The following is a 20,684-nucleotide window of genomic DNA, read 5'->3' as shown; positions in this document are numbered from 1 at the left end:
CTATTGTGTTACGGCAGTCACGAGATCAGGTTTACGGAAATACACGAAAAAACGAGGATACATCCTCATCATCTTCCTCGCGTTGTCCCGGCATTTTGCCACGGCTCCATGGGAGCCTGGGGTCCGCTTGGCAACTAATCCCAAGAATTGGCGTAGGCACTAGTTTTTACGAAAGCGACTGCCATCTGACCGTCAAACCCAGAGGGGAAACTAGGCCTTGTCGGGATTAGTCCGGTTTCGTCACGATGTTTTCCTTCACCGAAAAGCGACTGATAAATATCAAATGATATTTCGTACATAAGTTCCGAAAAACTCATCGGTACGAGTCGGGGTTTGAACCCGCGACCTCCGGATTGCAAGTCGCACGCTCTTACCGCTAGGCCACCAGCGCAGTGAGTAGTCGTCGGAGGCGGAGGCGAGCACGTCGTGGTGCACGGGGTTCCACGCCACGGCGATGTAGTTACGGAGGAAGGGTCTAGACTCACACTAGCAGCGCGGGCCCCACAGCCGCAGCGAGTAGTCGTCGGAGGCGGAGGCGAGCACGTCGTGGTGCACGGGGTTCCACGCCACGGCGATGTAGTTACGGAGGAAGGGTCTAGACTCACACTAGCAGCGCGGGCCCCACAGCCGCAGCGAGTAGTCGTCGGAGGCGGAGGCGAGCACGTCGTGGTGCACGGGGTTCCACGCCACGGCGATGTAGTTACGGAGGAAGGGTCTAGACTCACACTAGCAGCGCGGGCCCCACAGCCGCAGCGAGTAGTCGTCGGAGGCGGAGGCGAGCACGTCGTGGTGCACGGGGTTCCACGCCACGGCGATGTAGTTACGGAGGAAGGGTCTAGACTCACACTAGCAGCGCGGGCCCCACAGCCGCAGCGAGTAGTCGTCGGAGGCGGAGGCGAGCACGTCGTGGTGCACGGGGTTCCACGCCACGGCGATGTAGTTACGGAGGAAGGGTCTAGACTCACACTAGCAGCGCGGGCCCCACAGCCGCAGCGAGTAGTCGTCGGAGGCGGAGGCGAGCACGTCGTGGTGCACGGGGTTCCACGCCACGGCGATGTAGTTACGGAGGAAGGGTCTAGACTCACACTAGCAGCGCGGGCCCCACAGCCGCAGCGAGTAGTCGTCGGAGGCGGAGGCGAGCACGTCGTGGTGCACGGGGTTCCACGCCACGGCGATGTAGTTACGGAGGAAGGGTCTAGACTCACACTAGCAGCGCGGGCCCCACAGCCGCAGCGAGTAGTCGTCGGAGGCGGAGGCGAGCACGTTGTGGTGCACGGGGTTCCACGCCACGGCGTTCACGCAGCGCGAGTGTCCCGCTACCACCGCCACGGGCTCCTCGCCGGAGATGTGCCAGATGTACACCTAGGAACCACAAAAAAATGCAAGTAACCCCTCGCAATATTTAAATTTATCGCGATGTGCGGCGCAAAGCCTCGAGGCGGCCAGTTTTCAAAGTCAAAGATGGCGGCCGCCGTATGCACTGCTATCGGAGAGCGTCTTTTCGAGGCTCCTTGCCGCATGAGGGTTTATAGGTTGTGGTATACGTATACAAAAAATATAACAATTTAAGAGTGCACCATTCGCCGACAAAATAACCTAACAGTTAGGCGAAAATATAGTAAACCTAGAACCTAAACATTTTGACTAAATAACCGAATGCCGTTACCGCTTAGTGAGACGCGCCATTGTCGTTCTCAGCGATACGTACAAAATACAGTCTGCTGCGTTAGAATATTAATGACCCGCTAGCAGAGGTCAGGGTCCGTTGATGTATTTTTATTTGTTTTATGCCACTAAATGTATTGCATGGTCCCGAGTCCGTAACAGCCTTGTCAAACATTAACCATTATAATAAAAGACAAGTTGAGAGTATACGTATTGAAGGTCACATACCTTGTTGTCCTCGCTGCCGCTGGCCACGAAGTCCTGGCGAGCGCCGCCGAAGCACGCGTGGATGGTGAAGTGGCCCTGCGACAGCCCGCGGAAGCGACGGACTAGAGCGCGGGCACCTGCAACACAATAGTAGATTTTAGTGCAGTGTGTCATTATGTACCATAGTTACGGATAGGAAGACAATCATAATAGCCAACACTCACGAATGTCCCAGAGATGCACCCCCTGGTTGGCCACGTTGAGCAGCAGCAGCGAGTCAGCCGCGTCCACACACATCGCCATCACCGCGTGCTCTTCTTGGATTCTGAACAGATACACAAAAAAACGGATTATTCGTCATTTTCTGTCATCTGTTTTTTATACAGTCTGGAAAACAACGAGTTATATATATATAACTCCATCGTTCGACGAATCACTCTAAGGTCTCTAAGAATTACCACTAGTCGGGGACGTCAGGTGATCAGTGATAAAATGGTGGTTATTATTTTTACCATTACGAGTACACATTTTATTTTGAAAACGAACATTGGAAATTCTTTAAATGTAAGAGAGGCAGGCGTAGACCAGCGTGTACTGTAGTCAGTCATTTGTCTCAATGCGAGTGCTTGAGGTGTGGCTTTACAAGTCAGTCCCCCGACCAAACTACGACCCGCCCGCGAGCCTGCCAATCCGACCCGCGAGCTTTCTATCAATTTCTATACAATCCGGATCTGGTTGAAGTTTGGATACCGTACGGGCCGTATCAGTACTTTACGATACAAGTGCGAAAAGTAGGAAATTCGCAACGAGTGGCGATAAACTAAAGCACGACCGAAGGGAGTGTTTTAAATCGACACGAGTTGTGAATTACCTTTTTTGCATGTGTATTGTAGAACGTTTTACAGTAGATATGGCCCTTTAAATTTTCGACATACGCACGTATAGTGCTAGTTACCGCACTAGGGCGGTAAATTAGCACCATATGTACTGTAAATTTAGTTTTAGCGCGGGATGACGGGCTACCACTGATGGCACAGAATAAGTGAAAGTATTATCATACAGAACGCCCGCGCACCGCCCCGCCCCGCGACAGCAGATTGACGGCCGCTCTGTACTATTTAAGCAACTTACTCCCACTATGACGCATGCCGCGTGTACAGAGGTGCCGTTCACACATAGAAACGGAAGTGATTTTTGTTTTGATGTATAGCGTGTCCGCCCCGTGCCCAGGGACCGGACAACCCTTTCCGCGATAAAACCCTTTCAATGGGCGACACTTAAACACGGCTAACACATTGAAAGACTTTCCCTTTTGAACTGCAAGCCCATTCATACCCTTACCTTTGACTAACCCTTACCGAAAAGCTAACCAAAAATAAGGCTAGCTCTTAATAAGGGTTACCCTTATCTTTAAGCGCTTTTTATAAAGGTTTCCCTTTGCGTGAAAGCGACAGGATTAGTATATATCTACGGTAGTGTATGAAAAGGAAAGAAAATACGTGCCTTGTCAAAGAACGCCGCCGTCGCCGCCGACGATCGCTCGGATTCGAAGTAATGTGTGCTTTATGAACAAGGTAGACGACTTAAATTAGCACGCTTATATGCTAAAAGGAAAGCCCTTTATAAGGCTAACCCTTGTAAGCAATATGCAAGGTGTTGGTAAGCGGATGATAAGGGTTTTGTAAGGGTATTTGGGCTACCGATTACTCAAATGTGGTTGCTTTATATAAGGGTTTTTAAAAGCAAAACAAAGGGTTTCGTCTGGCAAAGGGTATGGTGAGTTAAGCCTTATGCAATACCCTTATAAAACCCCGATAAGGGATAGCGGGCCGGTCCCTGCCCGTGCCCCGTGCCCTGAGCCCTGTGCCCTTGTATTGGTTGTGAATGTTGTGATCGTGTAGTCAGATACTCACAGGTTGCAGTCGGTGAGGTCGGTGAAGTCGTAGTGGCGCACGCGGTGGTGCGTGTCGGCGGCCAGCACGCCGCGCCCGTCGCCGCGCGTGGCCAGCGCGTTCACGCGCACGCCGTCCCAGCTGTTCAGCAGCTGGCCCTGCGTAACAATACGAGTAACAAACACCACACATTATTACATTTCATTCATTTAAAATTTCACCATTTTTACTCATTATTAAATAAATATAGTAAATAAACAAATATTATTATAGGACATTCTTACACAGATTTACTAAGTCCCACGGTAAGCCCGAGGAAGCTTGTGTTATGGGTACTCAGAGACCGATTAAATACATGGAAACCAACCGTGACTCAGGAACAAATATCTGTGCTCCTTACACAAATAAATGCCCTTACCGGGATTCGAACCCAGGACCAGGATAGTATTATATAATCTGTGCCAGGACCATCGACTTCGCAGGTAGGGAACTTTATCGCGTAATAGTTATTTACAGTACATATGGTGTTACTTTGTCGCACTAGTGCGTCAAATAGCACTTTTCGTGCATATGTCGAAAGTTTAAAGGGCCATATGTACTGTAAAACGTTGTACGATACACGTGCGTATAGGTAATTTGCAACTCGTGTCGATTTAAAACACTCCCTGCGGTCGTGTTTTAATTTATCGCCACTCGTTTCGAATTTCCTCTTTTCCGCACTTGTATCGTAAATGACTTGAACGTTTTAATGAACTTATTTTACGCGATGAATTCCCGTCGTTGTGAATAATAATCATAACATTTATTCATTGGAGTCGTTTTCTAGGTTTCAGGGGACAGAAATTACAAATAACTGGTGATTTTTATGAGCTTTTGTTAATAGGCTGCAATTTTTAAGCTAACAATAAAGAGACACCGTTCGACTATATATGTGTTAAATAGGAAAAAAAACCTTTAAGCACAAAAATATTAATAAATAAAATATTATTTTCATCCCTCCTTGTGTTCCGCCCCTCCGCAGCACCACCCTACCCCACCACTTTTCTGCACACGTGCAAAAGTTAACACTTTTCCGGCTATGATGCCACTTTCACAGAGCTGGAGTCCCCTTGTGAATTTGAAAAGTTTCAATTGAACAATAGACAGTGAAGTACGGCCCACCTCCTTGCTGCAGTGGTAGAACTGTCCCCGGGCGCCGCCGCACACGAACTTGTCGGAGCCCGCGTGCCACGCCACGGCGGTCAGCGAGTCCTCTTGTGAGTGCGACATTTTGGTCGCCAGGGTCTCCGTCTGAAATAATAGCCACTATATAACTCGCGTACTCGTATGGCAGATATGGCGTGTTCACACTGTTCACCGCTAGCACGCTATTTACGAAACGCGCGTCGCACACGCACGCGTTTCGCAAATAGCGCAAGACAACAATCGTATATCGACTAACGCCACGGCCAAGTGCGAGTCGGACTCACGCACGAAGAGTTCCGTGCCATTATCTAAAAACGGCAAAAAATCACGTTTGTTGTATGGGAGCCACCTTAAATATTGATTTTATTCTGTTTTTTTTGTATTTGTCGTTATAGCGGCAACAGAAATACATCATTTGTGAAAATTTAAACTGTCTAACTATCACTGTTTATGAGATACAGCCTGGTGACAGACGAACGAACAGCGGAGTCTTAGTAATAGGGTCCCGTTTTACCCTTTGGGTACGGAACCTTAAAAAGTACTAGCGATTACAAATGCTACGAAAAATCACGTAACGTATTTTGTTGATGAGCAATGAGCATGTCTTTGTGTGTGAGTATTATAATATTACACTAAAAACTAGTGGTCTCGTATTTCACTTCTCAGTTCTATTTAGTGACTGCAATCATGCAATGCACATGCCAGGATGAATTGGCATATCGCTCAGAATATATCCATTTATACAAGCTTAAAGTTTTTGATCTCAATAATATTCGTGGCCCTCCGCTACATGGTGGAGAGGCTGGGATCATACCCTTAAAACTGAACTAAAGGCTTTTTTTCGTCTGTTAGTGAAGTATGATTTCATACTGAACAACTTTTGCTACGTGACCATTTGACCAACCCTGAAATCCCGAAGAATGGTTGCGTAGAAAAACGTCGGCATATCTAATCACACGAAATTTATGAAATAGCATTTTTTGAAAATCTTAAGGTTGTCGAGGAGGTTCTCAAGTACCACCAACATGTACCACTCGCAAAGTAAAACCAACCAAACTTTAGAAGAGCAGGATAAATATTTCATGAGGGGTGGGGGGAAATGACCGAACGGGATAGTCTTATGTATCTTTCAGGAGGAGTAGCAGAGAAAGCGCAGTTATTGTTTGTCCTTGTCACAGTCTCACATTTTTTTTATTCCCCATCGTAAATTTAGTATGGTTTATGGTGGGCAACAAATCTAATAGACCAATCATATTAGCTAGCCATACACGCACGGATTTGCCCGTTGGATCTGCCTGAAAGATGTGTCTGGCGGAGACATCCGTCAATGTGTGGCGAAAATAGACACAGTTTTGTCCGCCGGATGCCCATCCGCTACACATCTGTGACTATTTTTCGCCACACGTTGACGGATGTGTCCGCCAGACACATCTTTCAGGCAGATCCAACGGGCAAATCCGTGCGTGTATGGCTAGCTATTGTCGCATTGCGTATGTTCTGTCCCTCACGGGCGCACGCGTATAGTTCATCTATGCAATGTTAGGTCTGTGATATTTGTACAATTTGTGAGCTAATAGTGATATAATCGTCACCTCCATGTTCCATATCCACAGGTCCGGGCAGTCCTCGGGGCCGGCCGCGATGAGCCAGCGCCCGTCCGGGCTCCAGGCCAGGTATGACACGCCGTACGAGTGCCCTTCCAACGACTTTCTGCAATCACACATTGTATACTGATTACCGATACCGCCAGTTGCACCAACCATATTTAACAGACTGATCAACAGCACTCAACCGAGTACTATGAAAATATCTACACAATAAAATTTAGCGAACGCTTTAACGCTGACAGACGGTTTAATTGGTGCAACTGACCCTTATTGCAGAACTAAGGTCGGCGTCGCTAGTGGTCACAGGAATATATATAGACGAAGCTCTTAGTACATTTTTGACTTCGAAAAACGGACCATATGACTATCACTTATCTGACACATATCACTGAAAGTGAAAGCCCTCCCGCTGCTTTAAATATAACCCAAAACACCATTTCCTGTTATTAAAAAAAAAAAGTTGTGATTGGTTGTATAAAAGTTTTGATTGGCTAATATACAAAGTTCTATGTGTGAAACGTTGTGAACATGGGCGCAGTAGGTAGGTACAGTGGTAGTCATACTTGTTATGGCCATTTTTTGCCCGGATGCTGCACTTCATGATAAAAGCAAGCCGCTTTGCACAGTGCTAGTAGGGACCAACCTGAGTGATTTGACCCGCAGCAGCGCAAGTTTCACCCCTTAGGAACAGAGATGGCGCCACTTCTTTAAAAAATATTTCAAAAAATTCTACAAGCTAAACCAATGAACCGATTTAAATGTTTAATATCTCAAATGAAAGCTCATTATATACATTACTTTTAAAAAAATACTCAAAAAATATATACTGATTACTTTCGACAAAAAACGGCATCTTAAGTTTTTTTTTTTACTCGATTGATAGTTTTTACTTGGTTTCTCAAAAAAATGTATGGAACATGAATAGCTTAATGCATGTATATATTACTGAATAAATAACAAGTATTATAAAAAAAACCCGACACCGATACCTCTCATACTTCACGAAATATAAAAGTTTGAATGTGAGTGTAAATTTCTTCAAAATATATTTCAAAAAATTCTACAAGCTTAACTATTTGACCGATTTCAATGTTTAATATCTCAAATAAAAGCTCATTACATACATTACTTATAAAAAAATACTCATAAAACATATACTGAACCCTTTTGGCAAAAAACGGCATCTTAAGTTTTTTTTCTTACTCGATTGATAGTTTTTACTTGATTTCTTTAAAAAAATATTATGGAACATGAATAGTTTAATAAATATATATATAGTACTGAGTATATAAAAGTATTACAAAAAAACCCGACACCCATACCTTTCATTCTTCACGAAATATTTAAGTTCAACTATGCACGTTCTTACAAATAAATCCTTTAAATGAAATCTTCAACCGCAGTAAGTGCACTGATTTTAATATGAAATGTGTCATATGAAAAGAAATCACCCAATTTATTTTAATAAAAAAAAAATTATAAATAAAAACTGAATAAAGTTTTTTCCTGGTGCTGAATTACAAAAAAATATAACAAATCTAAAATTAGGAATTATTTTTATTTAAAGTAACTACATTTGTAAACAAAAAACATAATACTTAGGATCTAATCTTAAATCTATGTGTATAATATAAAAGTAGGTCAATTTAGTAGTTTTTATACATATAAGCCGAATTGAATCAGATAATTGTCAGTGTATTAAATACAAAAATAAACGGGCAAATAATTATTACTAGGTGATGTCAAATTATATGGTTCACCGGTAGATGTAAAACTGAAAAAGAAAATTCGTTTTGTTAAGTACTCGTACCATTCCAATACTACAAAATCACTGATCATACATGAACTGGTTGCTGTAGATTACTGTTGAATTATTTTTGTGCCTAGTTGATAACCATTAAACCTATAATTTTGTGCCAGACCTATAATTAGTGGTCAGCATGCAAAATAACCCTGGATTGAAAATTACATTAACTTGCTTTTGATTTGTACAGCCACACTTGCATGATTTACACTGGGCTGTGCATGGCCAGCTGACGCGACGACACCCACAATGCATAGTTTCGCAGCCAGATTTGCAGCCACAATGGTCCAAGAGGCTTAATTGAGACCAAATCGCTGTAAATGCCGACCATTCCGGAATCCAACTATCTTTTCCCTCAGTCCATCCCCAAAAAGATGTACATGGTATGGAAACTTCTGGTTTCAGAGCGTTTCCCCATATATGGCCCTCTTGGTAAGCTGCTCGAAGTGCACGTTTATAGAGAGCAGCTGATGTAGGTGGCAGGGTTGGCAGGTTCTAATTTCTCGGCCAAATCAGATTTGTTCCCTGAACGACGCCCTCCATTGACTGACAACGAAGGTGGACAAATTTGGTTTTCGTACTGGAAGAATTCGTTCAGATCAAGCTGCCTTTCTCTGGCCACTATAAAAAGACGGGAAAATAGGAGTATGTCAACTTTTAAGTTTTTGATTTTGTCGGTTGTCAGGTGTGTAACTACATATTTTAATTTTAGTATAAAGTAACCCTAGATTTGTGTTATTGTTTGGCCAAATGGAACACATAAACGTAAATGAAGTTCACAAATATTTGTTTGCTTCAAAAAACAAGCTTGTGTCAAGCCTGCCACCTACATCAGCTGCTCTCTATAAACATGAACTTCGAGCCGCTTACCAAGAGGGCCATATATGGGGAAACGCTATGAAACCAGAAGTTTCCATACCATGTCCATCTTCTTGGGGATGGACTGAGGAAAAAGAGAGTTGGACTCCGGAATGGTCGGCAGTTACAGCGATTTGGTCGCAATTAAGCCTCTTGGACCATTGTGGCTGCAAATCTGGCTGCGAAACTATGCGTTGTGAGTGTCGTCGCGTCAGCTTACCATGCACAGCCCAGTGTAAATCATGCAAAGGTGGCTGTACAAATCAAAAGTAAGTTAATGTAATTTTCAATCCAGAGTTATTTTGCATGCTGACCACTGATTATAGGTCTGGCACAAAATTATAGGTTTAATGGTAATCAACTAGGCACAAAAATAATTCAACAGTAAATCTACAGGCACATAAATTTTCCAACAGTAATCTACAGTAACCAGTTCATGTATGATCGGTGATTTTGTAGTATTGAAATGGTACGAGTACTTCTCAAAACGACTTTTTTTTCAGTTCTACATCTACCGGTGAACCCGAAGAGGACATTTAAGTTTTTTGTTTACAAATGTAGTCACTTTACATAAAAATAATTCCTAATTTTAGATTTGTTATATTTTATTGTAATTCAGCACCAGGAAAAAACTTTATTCAGTTTTTATTTGTTTATTTTTTATTTATTAAAATAAATTGGGTGATTTCTTTTCATATGACACATTTCATATTAAAATCAGTGCACTTACTGCGGTTGAAGATTTCTTTTAAAGAATTTATTTGTAAGAACGTGCATAATTGAACTTAAAAATTTCGTGAAGAATGAAAGGTATGGGTGTCGGGTTTTTTGTAATACTTTTATATACTCAGTACTATATATATATATTTATTAAACTATTCATGTTCCATAATTTTTTTTTATGAAATCAATTAAAAACTATCAATCGAGTAAGAAAAAAAACTTAAGATGCCGTTTTTTGCCAAAAGTATTCAGTATATGTTATTTAAATATTTTTTTATAAGTAGTATATATAATGAGCTTTTATTTGAGATATTAAACATTAAAATCGGTCAAATAGTTTAGCTTGTAGAATTATTTGGAATATATCTTGAAGAAATTTACACTCACATTCAAACTTTCATATTTCGAGAAGTATGAGAGATATCGGTGTCGGGTTTTTTTTATAATACTTGTTATTTATTCAGTAATATATACATGCATTAAACTATTCATATTCCATACAATTTTTTTGAGAAATCAAGTAAAAACTATCAATCGAGTAAAAAAACAAACTTAAAATTCCCGTTTTTATCAAAAGTATTGAGTATATATTTTTTGAGTATTTTTTTAAAAGTAATGTATATAATGCGCTTTCATTTGAGATATTAAACATTTAAATCGGTTCATTGGTTTAGCTTGTAGAATTTTTTGAAATATTTTTTAAAGAAGTGGCGCCATCTCTGTTCCTAAGGGGTAAAACTGCCGCTGCTGCGGGTCAAATCGCTCAGTTTGGTCCCTACTATCACTGTGCAAAGCGGCTTGCTTTTATCATGAAGTGCAGCATTTTGTTCATAACAAGTATGACTATGGAGTCGCTGGCCTAGTAAGTAGTGACCCTGCCTATGAAGCCGATAATGCCTGGTTCAAATCCTGGTAAGGGCATTTATTTGTCTCCTGTTATCCATGTACATATTTAAGTATTTATAAATATTTATTCAGGGTGGCTAAAAACAAGTGCATTCCTGTTGCCAGGGAGGTTTTGTATTTATACTGAGCAACTTTTACTATGGGACGGTTGGTTTTCGAAATCGCGAAAAAAATATTTACCCTCCCATATAAAATGGACTAGCCAAAATGTATGAAACAGCAAAATTTTTTTTTTCGCTATTTCGGGGTTGGTCCCATAGTAAAAGTTGCTCAGTATAATCCCAAAACCTCCCTGGCAACGGGAATGCACTTATTATTTTGCCACTGTGTATGTAACATATATCAGATGTCTAAGTACCCACAACACAAGACTTAGAGCTAACTGTGGGACTTAGTAAATTTGAGTGATAATACTGATAATGTCCTATAATATTTTATTTTATTTATGCTAGTTCGTTGGGTCACAGCACTATAGCCTAGCCAGAACAATCTCAACAAGATCAACAACAACAACAAGACAACAAGATCAACATCGCTCGCCGTTACCGGTGTCGTCGTAGAATTTACTCAAGCCACGTTTGTTTTCCGTGTTTTAATTTATTAAGCCCTTTGTTTGATGATGATGGTGTCTTTTCCATTAACCTTTTTGACGCCATTGACGGATATAAATATCCGCAAGAATTGTATTGAAGTGACACCTGTCAGCGTACCCATCAAGTTTGAAATATACCTATAGTATAGTGCCACGTCCAATGTAAGGATGTTTAATATATGACAGTTAGTATACCTGAAGGCGAGGCGGCGCGCCTGCGGGTCGTAGTCCCAGATCATGACGGTGTTGTCTTTGGAGCCCGAGGCGAGCTTACTGCCGTCGGGAGACCACTTGCAGTACCACACTTCGTCGCAGTGCTCGTTTAGAACCTGCGTAAAAAAAATGTGTGTGTGTAATCTTTACGCGCGATTGAAGTAAAACTTATTTGACGTTTATCGCTATGTTGGCACTTTGACGTTACTTCCGTCAGAAAAAAAATCTGAGTTCTAGTCGCGCTTAAATAAGTTTACCTTCAACAAATGGTTATTATGTATTTTTTGTTTTTATGACTGTCGACCGAGCGTTAGCGAAGGTCTCCGTTTCACCTTAGGCAAAAATGCTTTCGTATGCTCGGTTTTTCTCCTCTACAGGTCGCAATTCTCAACCAATTCTCGTGAAGTTTTGTGAGTAAGTTCAATGATCAAATAGTTATTTTTTTCGAATTCAATTTTTGAAAATTATTCAAAATGGCGGAGCCATACATTAATTCAGTTTTAAGTTGTGCTCCCGATGTCTACAGATCACAGAGCTATAGTTTAATATTTTATTACTGCGACAATAACGCAAGTGTTGCCGCAGTGCTGTGTGGAAGTGGCAGCGGCCACCTAGCTTGCAGGGCCTAGGTTCACCTAGGGTGTAAGAAGAGCGGCCTGGAGAGCACTGGTGAAGAGTGTCCACACTCGTCACGTCCCTCAGCCATGAGGTTACGACAAGAAAGAAGAGTACACAGGAAGCATAAGGTCCTGTACCTGCAGCGGGTGTATGGGGAAGGAGTCGGGCGAGCAGTGGTGGTCCTGCAGTAGACTGAAGGGGATGCAGTCGGGCGGCGGCCGCGGTGCTGCGTGGAAGCGGCAGCGGGTCACCTGGTTAACAAAATTGTTTTTTATTTTTTTACATCATCATCATCTTCCTCGCGTTGTCCCAGCCTTTTTTTGCCACGGCTCATGGGAGCCTGGGGTCCGCTTGGCAACTAACACACGAAAGACACATCACATACAAAACGTCATCGTCACGTATTCGAAATAGAATAATGCAGAAACTGTTAATTTCAATCACTATTTAGCGGTGCAAATAATGGGTACGATCCAGGGCGTAATTCTATAATATTGTTTTATTAAATTGTATATAGATTATTTTTATGTTTTGGAATTAATTGCTCATTTATTTCTTAGTTTCTAGGTATTTATCAAAATTTCTGACTAAGTTAATTATCTCATTAAATAAAACTAATGATTTCCGTTTTATTACATGTTATAGACGCATGTCAAATCTATTATGCTGGTTTTTTGTTTGGTTTGGAGTGTGTATTAATTAAGTGATCGCAACCTACTTTTGGCTAATAGTATAATAGGTACCTGTGCCTGAGCAGCCTGCGCGAGAAGCGCGCGTAGCCTGAGCGGCGGCATCATGAGTGCCGGCGGGAGCACGGCCTGCACGCGCTGCAGCACCCGCGCGCGACTGTCCGCACCCGCGCCCGGCCATCTAAAAAAGGTCAATGTTTTGATTCAAAATTTAAAGTTCTTTTTTGATGTTCAAATTTACTTGTTGTTGACGACGGCGAGCTCGCGTACACTGAACTAGTTTAGAACCCACTTACTCTGGAAGTCTCTTGGCCTATACGAGGTATATCACGAGCGCCGACAGGCAGTGGTCGCGTCCGAGCTGCGTCAGGTATCTTGAGCACGTGCGTGCGTGCCCGAGGCATGATACCCACCTAGCGCGCGCGTGCAGCTCGGCGGGGTCCGCGCACATCATGAGCGCCGACAGGCGGTGCACGCGCGCCGTGTCGTGCCCGAGCGGGGTGAGCTCGTTCCTGAGCACGTGCAGTGCGTCGAGCGCGCGCCCGGCTTCCAGGTGCTCGAGGTACTTCTGCTCGAGGACCACGAACTTCATCTCCTGCAGACAAAACATCATTTTCAACAAGGAGTAGGTTTTGGCCGAGGGTGTCATTCTCCGGCGGTTCCGCGGCCGGCTCTCTGACACTGCGGGGTTGCGTAATGTATCGCGACCATTATGTGTTTTGTAGTCTTAAAATACATTTTTTATAATATTGTATGCTAGTTTTAACTCTTTAGTCCGTAGCGGCAACATACATGCCATCAATGCCATCATACTTAAAACAAAAACGCATCTCTACTATAATAACTACGGTTCGAAATCGAATGACTAGAAAGGAATGTCAAATGGTTAAAGGGTTAAGGTATTTATCTATGGGCCTTGCTTGGCCCTTGCCCATTGTCTTTTATGCCATTTCAGTTGCCTGAAATAAAGATTTCCATTTCATTATTTTATGTAATGTTTCACTGCTTACACACTTTACATAAAGACAGATCAAAGTTATATCTCGTGGCCATCTTTCGTAATTTAAACCTGAAATGCAATTAATTCAGAAGTACCTACACAACATGGAGCGGCATATTTACCCAGGGTCTATCAGGTTTCTCATTACGATATATGACAAGTCAAACAATAAACACAGCGGCAAGTGCAAAGAATGTAATACTCACTAAGCAAGAGTTAGTAAGTAACATGTACAGTTAATTAGCAGCCCGGCAGCTTCCATCACACGCCGTGGAAGATAACTATAAGTTGAACAGTACAGCCCCGAATGCTTTATTACCAGCACGGCTTGCGTCTGACATTCCACTCGCACGTAAGACAGTAACTGAGACACAAGTGAGTGCGGGTCGAGCTGCTTGCCCTCCACCAGCGCGGCTGTATGTCCCACTACCAGTGACAGTAACTCGCGCTACGTACCGCGAGTGAGTGCGGGTCGAGCTGCTCGCCCTCCACCAGCGCGGCTGTCTGTATGTCCCAATACAGTTCGTGGTCGGCCTTGCCCCAGTCGCCGGCCAGCACGTGCGCCCGGAACGTGGCGGCCGCCGGGTGCTCCAGGCGCAGCCCCTCCACCAGCGCGGCTGTCTGTATGTCCCGCTACCAGTAACAGTAACTCGCGCTACGTACCGCGAGTGAGTGCGGGTCGAGCTGCTCGCCCTGCAGCAGCGCGTGCAGTGCGCGCAGTTCGTGGTCGGCCTTGGCCCAGTCGCCGGACAGCACGTGCGTCCGGAACGTGGCGGCCGCCGGGTGCTCCAGGTGCAGCCCCGACTCTTCCATCACCAGGGTGGCGCTGCGTCTGTATAATTTGTACCTATTAGTAGTTGTAGGTATCTAATAAATAATCTACGTTAGCATGTCCGAATGTGACTGTAAGCAGGGGAAGCAAGGTAGAATTAAGCCAAGTTTAAGCAAAATACTTTGGTTGAACAACACTAACAATAAAATAATTAGCTTTCTACTAGAACCCATATTATGCATGACTTACTTAACCCTTAAATGCATGATTTTTTGTATAACTTTTTAATAAATTGAAATAGATGTGTCATGTTGTATAGATTGAGGGAAAAATAAATAAAAAAATCATAGTATTTAAAAAAACATATATTTTTTACGATGCATATATACATCATTATGCATTTAAGGGTTAATTATAATTATGTATTAACCATTAAAACAAAAGATACATTTTAAATTAACAAAGTATATATGGTGTAGTTTGGTAGAATTGATACTAACAGGTACTTGTGCAAGACGGAAAATGACTAGTTTTGGTTATCAGCATTCAGCAGCAGATCTTTGCGAGGCCCTTGTCTTTTGTGTTAAGTAAAAATAAAATGTGCTTGGGTGCTTGCACAAGACCAGTCAACTGCCCTGATAGTGTAACCCGTTCGAATTAAAAAACCGTAAATCGATGTACAGGTTAGCCGCTTGGCACACGCATACTAGAGGTCAAAACGAAATTTTTGACCCGCAGTAACTAAAAAAAATTCCCGGGGAGTGGTAAACCATATTTTTTTTGTATGAAAATTTTTTTTTCCAAAACCTATCGTGTGTGGTATCATACGAAAGGGATTTTTGAGGCGATTCTAAAAATATATCACATCATTACATTTCGGCCATTTTTTTAAATTAAAACAAAAAGAATTTTCGAAACATTGCAAGTTTGGGCTCCTCCAGATACGATATGGCTGATTTTTTTTTGTACAATATACCACAAATGATACGTGATATCATAGAGTAACTTATACTAGAGCGGTACTGTCATAGTAAATTTTGTAACACCAGTAAATTCACTGCCATCTGTCGACACACTTTAAAACTAAAATTGAAGATTTATAAAAATACGATAAAATGTATTTAAATATAGATAAATGTTTTTTTTTATTTGCATTAATTATTTTGATGATAATGACCCATGTTCTTTCACTGATATGCGTTAAAATTGTTAAATAACAAACGAAACCGTCAACGCCATCTATACGACTGTAGGCCAAAACAAGTAGCGCCCTCTGAACGAGAATCAAATTTTCTTGATTTTCGAGGCACGTTTTTTCCTTAGACTGTATCCATCTATTACGGAGTTATATCTATCTTTGGTGATATCCTCATATCCAACCCCAAGAAAGCAATTTTGAAAATAATATCATTAACATTTTTTTTTTTTTTTCAATTTTACAAAGTGACACAGTTCTACTTCAATACCTATTTAACGAGACTTATGGAACTGTACTGCAGATACGGTACATATTAATCATAAAATGATACGTAATATCCATATATCCAACGGGAAATAAGAATAAAGAATAATAAAGATAATTTATTTACAGCTATAAGAAACTTACTAACCAATATGCTAAAACTTCTAATGTAAAACAATTGTAAATTGGAAATAAAAGGCTTTTTATTTTATTTATTTATTATTTACAGCTAAAGGTTACAGACATTCCAGGGGTCTACGCACTAGGCAGTGCCTGTATCGCGGAAATACCTCTTTAACTGCGCTTTTTCATCAGTTGGTATAGTTTGTTTAGTTTTTGACACAAAATATCAAGGTTGTATCCTTCAGATACGATATACCTTATCGATTTTTCTTTGTACAATATACCACAAATGATACGTAATATCTTATTATCTAACCCCAAGAAAGCAATTTTGAAAATAATTTCATTTAGATTTTTTTTTTAATTTTTCAATATTGTAATATTGAAAAATTATACACATGAAAATTTTTTTTTCCATACAAAAAAAATATGTTTCACCACTCCCCCGGGAATTTTTTTTAGGAACTGCGGGTCAACAATTTTGTTCTGACCTGATAGTTATAACAGAATAATGCATCCCACCAAAAACATTTAATGTAAAATTGGCAGTCTAAACTTACTAGCTTTTACTATAAAAAAGTTATTAGATCTCAGCAAAAGTCAAGCCCCTAAGCCCGACTTTACTAACCCTACCTTAGTTTAAAAACTATGGCATGACCATCATAGATGGCAGGAAGATAGCCCTAGGCACAATGACTGGACTTATCATCTATTATGTAACCACGTAACATTATGGTTAATTAACACACAATAGTAGATAAGACAAAAGAAAACATTTGCAATATCATTAGGAATTACGTCACAACTGAAGAAAGATGAATAAATGAGATATTAACTGAATAAATTTTGTATCAAACAGAATGATGCTATTAAGCTTACAAACCAAATAAAAGTGAAAAAATTCACTGTCTTGGGTGGGACTTCCACCCAATCCACAAATGAATCAGTTCAGTGGAATTATTTTTCCACTTTTTATTTGTTTCTTAGCTTAATATTAACTGAATATTAGAATAATTCAATCACTCAAACAAAAACATAAAGATGCAGTCACAAACAATGGCAAATAAATCAATTTTAACAATAACTAGCTCCTCAGGCCTCAGTTCTGATAAAAATGGAACCATTAGGGAATAGAAGTCCAAGCTTTAAAATTATTTTTGGAATACTGTAGTAGTCCCTCAGAACTAACTTTACCTTAGTAACATTAAAATAAAATTAAAAAAATCTTATGTAATATTTAAAATCAATAATGTCATTGTAACAAAATTATTAAAGTAGAAAGCAAAATCTTACAGTCTTTACCAATTACTTGAGTTATCATTAGATTACCCAGTGTTGTTTACAATCTTGCGAGGTCATAGATTACAAACTTGACCTCAAATACCTATTTGGTAAAAATATATCAGATTCATCCATATGACAAAGAACAATTCAAGACAAGGATATTTAGAAATGCAATAATATAATTATTATATAAAATTTATCTAGAAAAGTGAAATCAATGTCTTAGCCAAATACGCTTTTTGATCAGCAAATAAAAAGATCAGTGACCTGGCAGCCATTAGGTTAACGACATCCAGTCCAACAGATGTTAATATCTTGTAAGCTGGATATTATAGGATATTTAAAAGCATCATTACCATACAGTTTTTGTGCAAAACTTTCCCTTCTAATAATAGTATTAGGATAGTAAACAACCAAACATAAAAACATAGTACAAGCTTTGCATAGTTTGGGGCTAGGTTGATCTGTGTAAGGTCCCCTGATATTTATTTTATTTATTTATTTGTGTGTTAGGCATAATTAACATACCTGACAGGAAATTCTCTAGCAAAATAAATATGCATGTTGTTTGTATGCTATGCAAATCCAAATAGAAACATTATTACATCTTATCACATGTCAGAGGCATGACTTGCACAAATAAATCATTATTAAGCATTTATTAGTCTTTAGTCTCAGGTCTCAACATATTAGATTCAAACTCAAGCAACTAAGTTTTAAACAAAGAAATTTCAACACAATGATATACAAACAGTGATTTGGCATGTATTTTTGGTGCATGAATTAGTTGGCTGAAATTATTACTGTTGTCAGGCAAATTTGTTGACACAAAGTTAGGTGACAATGACTTAGATCATGTATTGAACTATCAAGTTATTTGGTCAAGGATATTTAGATGGGCATTACCTAAATATTCCACACACTGTTTTATTGCATAGAAAGGATTCATGATGTTTTAACCTTTCGAGACCTGTCGGCTCCCTGGGTAGCCATATTTACTGTATTTACTAGAATATGGGTCCGGGTCCTGAAAGGTTAAGCAAACAAGACTGTTGTAATGTAAAATTGACTAGAATTACAAAGCAGTCCACTATTATCACCAGATTTGCCCGGCAACTTGAATAGCTACTTTGCATATTGTGTTCAGATTGATACGGGGTTTGAGGAACGGTATAAACATGGTGAATAACATGAGATGATGAGTACTCACTCAAGGCCAATAGAGAGCAGGTGCTGCCCTATGAGGCGAACAATTTCTTGATCAGTCTGGGCCATGCGCGGGCCAGGCGCTGGCGGGGCGCCGTTGCGGTCAGCGTCGCCGTTAACGTGGGCCGCTTGGCCGTTGGCCGTGGGCTGCTGCATGGCGGGCGCTGGCGGCGACAGCTTGCGGGACCGCTTGCGCGGTGGCCGATGCCCGGCGCCCTCGTCGCCCGAGTCAGTGGAGGCCAGGCTGGCGGAGCGAGAGCGCCGCGCTGCCCCGAGCGCCGAGCTCAGTCCCGCGCGCGCCGCATCAGCCCGTGCTGGCGCTGCTGACCGCCCGACGCCCCGGCGATGCTCGCGCTCTGACGTCACGACAGTCCACTACGCACCACCCGCGCTCAATGGACCATCTCCCTTTGTTCGTCACGGTGAGCTGTGCTTCTCGATTGTTCCCTTTTTATGCCCTTTGTCTACGATGTGAAATCGGAGTAGCGATCTTAAAACTCTTTCTCGTTACGAAACTCTTGAAACGCGAGTGCAGTTCGAAGCGTACACAAAAATCAGCTGAAAATGAAGCGACAGCTGTCTTTCTTCGCTGAGTACAACATCGCCCTTCTCTCCGTTTCGAACGACGTTCGTGTCTCACCCAGGCAAGGCGTTCGGACGCGCATCGGGCGCAATCGTGTCGTAATGTAATGACCTCAAAAATAAAATTATCGTGTCATAGAAAAATGGCGCAAGCTAGGACTATTTTCTAGTTGCACATGCAAAAGTCTTATTTAAAATCAAGAAGAAACTCATTATTTTTAGCTTTATTTTAATCCATAAACAATATCAAAAATAAACGATAAAATAAGTTTAAGCATTTTAAGATTATACTACTCTTTGATTTTAAGCTTGCAGAACAAAAGTAACAAATATTGTGATTTAATTTTAAATAATAAAATAAAAGTATATCTCAAAAGCATATTTCAAAATTGACTTTTTAAAGGTTTATTTACTTTATTTAAAAGTATAATTAAATTTCGTCTCGTTTATTTATTGAAAAATACTTTTGATTTAACTCATTGTGCGTAGAATGGAATGGCCGTCCCAGCATTTACGAAGCATGGTATTAGCAAGTATTCGTTATACGCATGTTTCACGGTCAAATAATATTATTTGCAGTCATAGACCTAGCATTACATAGACCAGCTATACGCGTGCGCCCGTAAGGGATAGACATAGATGACGTCATAAACGTGGGGATACCATATTGGTAAAAATTACCCCAATATTTGATATCGCGTTGGGGCGATTACCCTGGAGCATGAATCTAGTATAACTGGATCGGTCATGAGGGGTGGGGGAAAATGACCGAACGGGATAGTCTTATGTATCTTTCAGTAGGAGTAGCAGAGAAAGCGCTGTTATTGTTTGTCCTTGTCATAGTTTCACTTTTCCACCGCTGCCACAACCGAGGTTGTGGCAAACAAATAAGTACGTGACATGTCATGTTTGTTCGTTGCTTGTTTAATTATCGTTGTTTTGTATGAAATTGTGCTTTCTCTTATGAAATATAGTGATGGTTAGCGTTTTGAATCCTTGAACTTTGATAAAATACTGGTGAATTGTTCTGTAATCGGCTGTAATAGCCGCTCTGAGCAAAAATATGAGATCATAACCTTTCACACGTAAGTACGGTATTTTACACCTTCCTCTTAAAGCAATATGTGAGAATAACATCGTAAAATTACGTTACACTCAAAGCAATGTAGAATCAAACGATTTCAATAAAAATATCACAATTATTTACGCAAATTAACAAAACATTATTTGTAAAATTATCCGCTCAAATTACGTAGGTAGGTAGGAGTCTGTGGTCAGCCATTTTTAAACTTCTTC

At 41.1% G+C, this 20,684-nt stretch overlaps 1 protein-coding gene across 2 annotated transcripts; it reads right to left on the bottom strand.

Moving 5' to 3' along the window:
* Positions 1 to 938: 938 nt before the first annotated feature.
* On the bottom strand, positions 939 to 19,494 carry LOC134743224 (WD repeat-containing protein 26). 2 transcript variants are annotated; one of them, XM_063676629.1, is made up of 12 exons: positions 18,811 to 19,494; positions 14,623 to 14,791; positions 13,373 to 13,554; positions 13,014 to 13,140; positions 12,408 to 12,521; positions 11,635 to 11,768; positions 6,542 to 6,659; positions 4,926 to 5,054; positions 3,786 to 3,922; positions 2,097 to 2,197; positions 1,894 to 2,009; positions 939 to 1,362 (listed from the first exon to the last, which is right to left on the bottom strand). In XM_063676629.1, the coding sequence occupies exons 1-12, from the start codon at positions 18,960 to 18,962 to the stop codon at positions 1,207 to 1,209; spliced, it is 1,635 nt and encodes a 544-aa protein (XP_063532699.1). In that variant the 5' UTR covers positions 18,963 to 19,494; the 3' UTR covers positions 939 to 1,206. The 2 variants fall into 2 exon arrangements, with proteins under 2 accessions (XP_063532699.1, XP_063532707.1); XM_063676637.1 differs by lacking the exons at positions 14,623 to 14,791; positions 18,811 to 19,494 and adding an exon at positions 14,416 to 14,557.
* Positions 19,495 to 20,684: the final 1,190 nt, after the last annotated feature.

Source organism: Cydia strobilella, chromosome 1 (genome assembly GCF_947568885.1).
Source record: "Cydia strobilella chromosome 1, ilCydStro3.1, whole genome shotgun sequence".
NCBI lineage: Eukaryota > Metazoa > Arthropoda > Insecta > Lepidoptera > Tortricidae > Cydia > Cydia strobilella.
The sequence above is the reverse complement of the archived record's forward strand: the minus strand, read 5'-3'. Positions and strand labels throughout refer to the sequence as shown.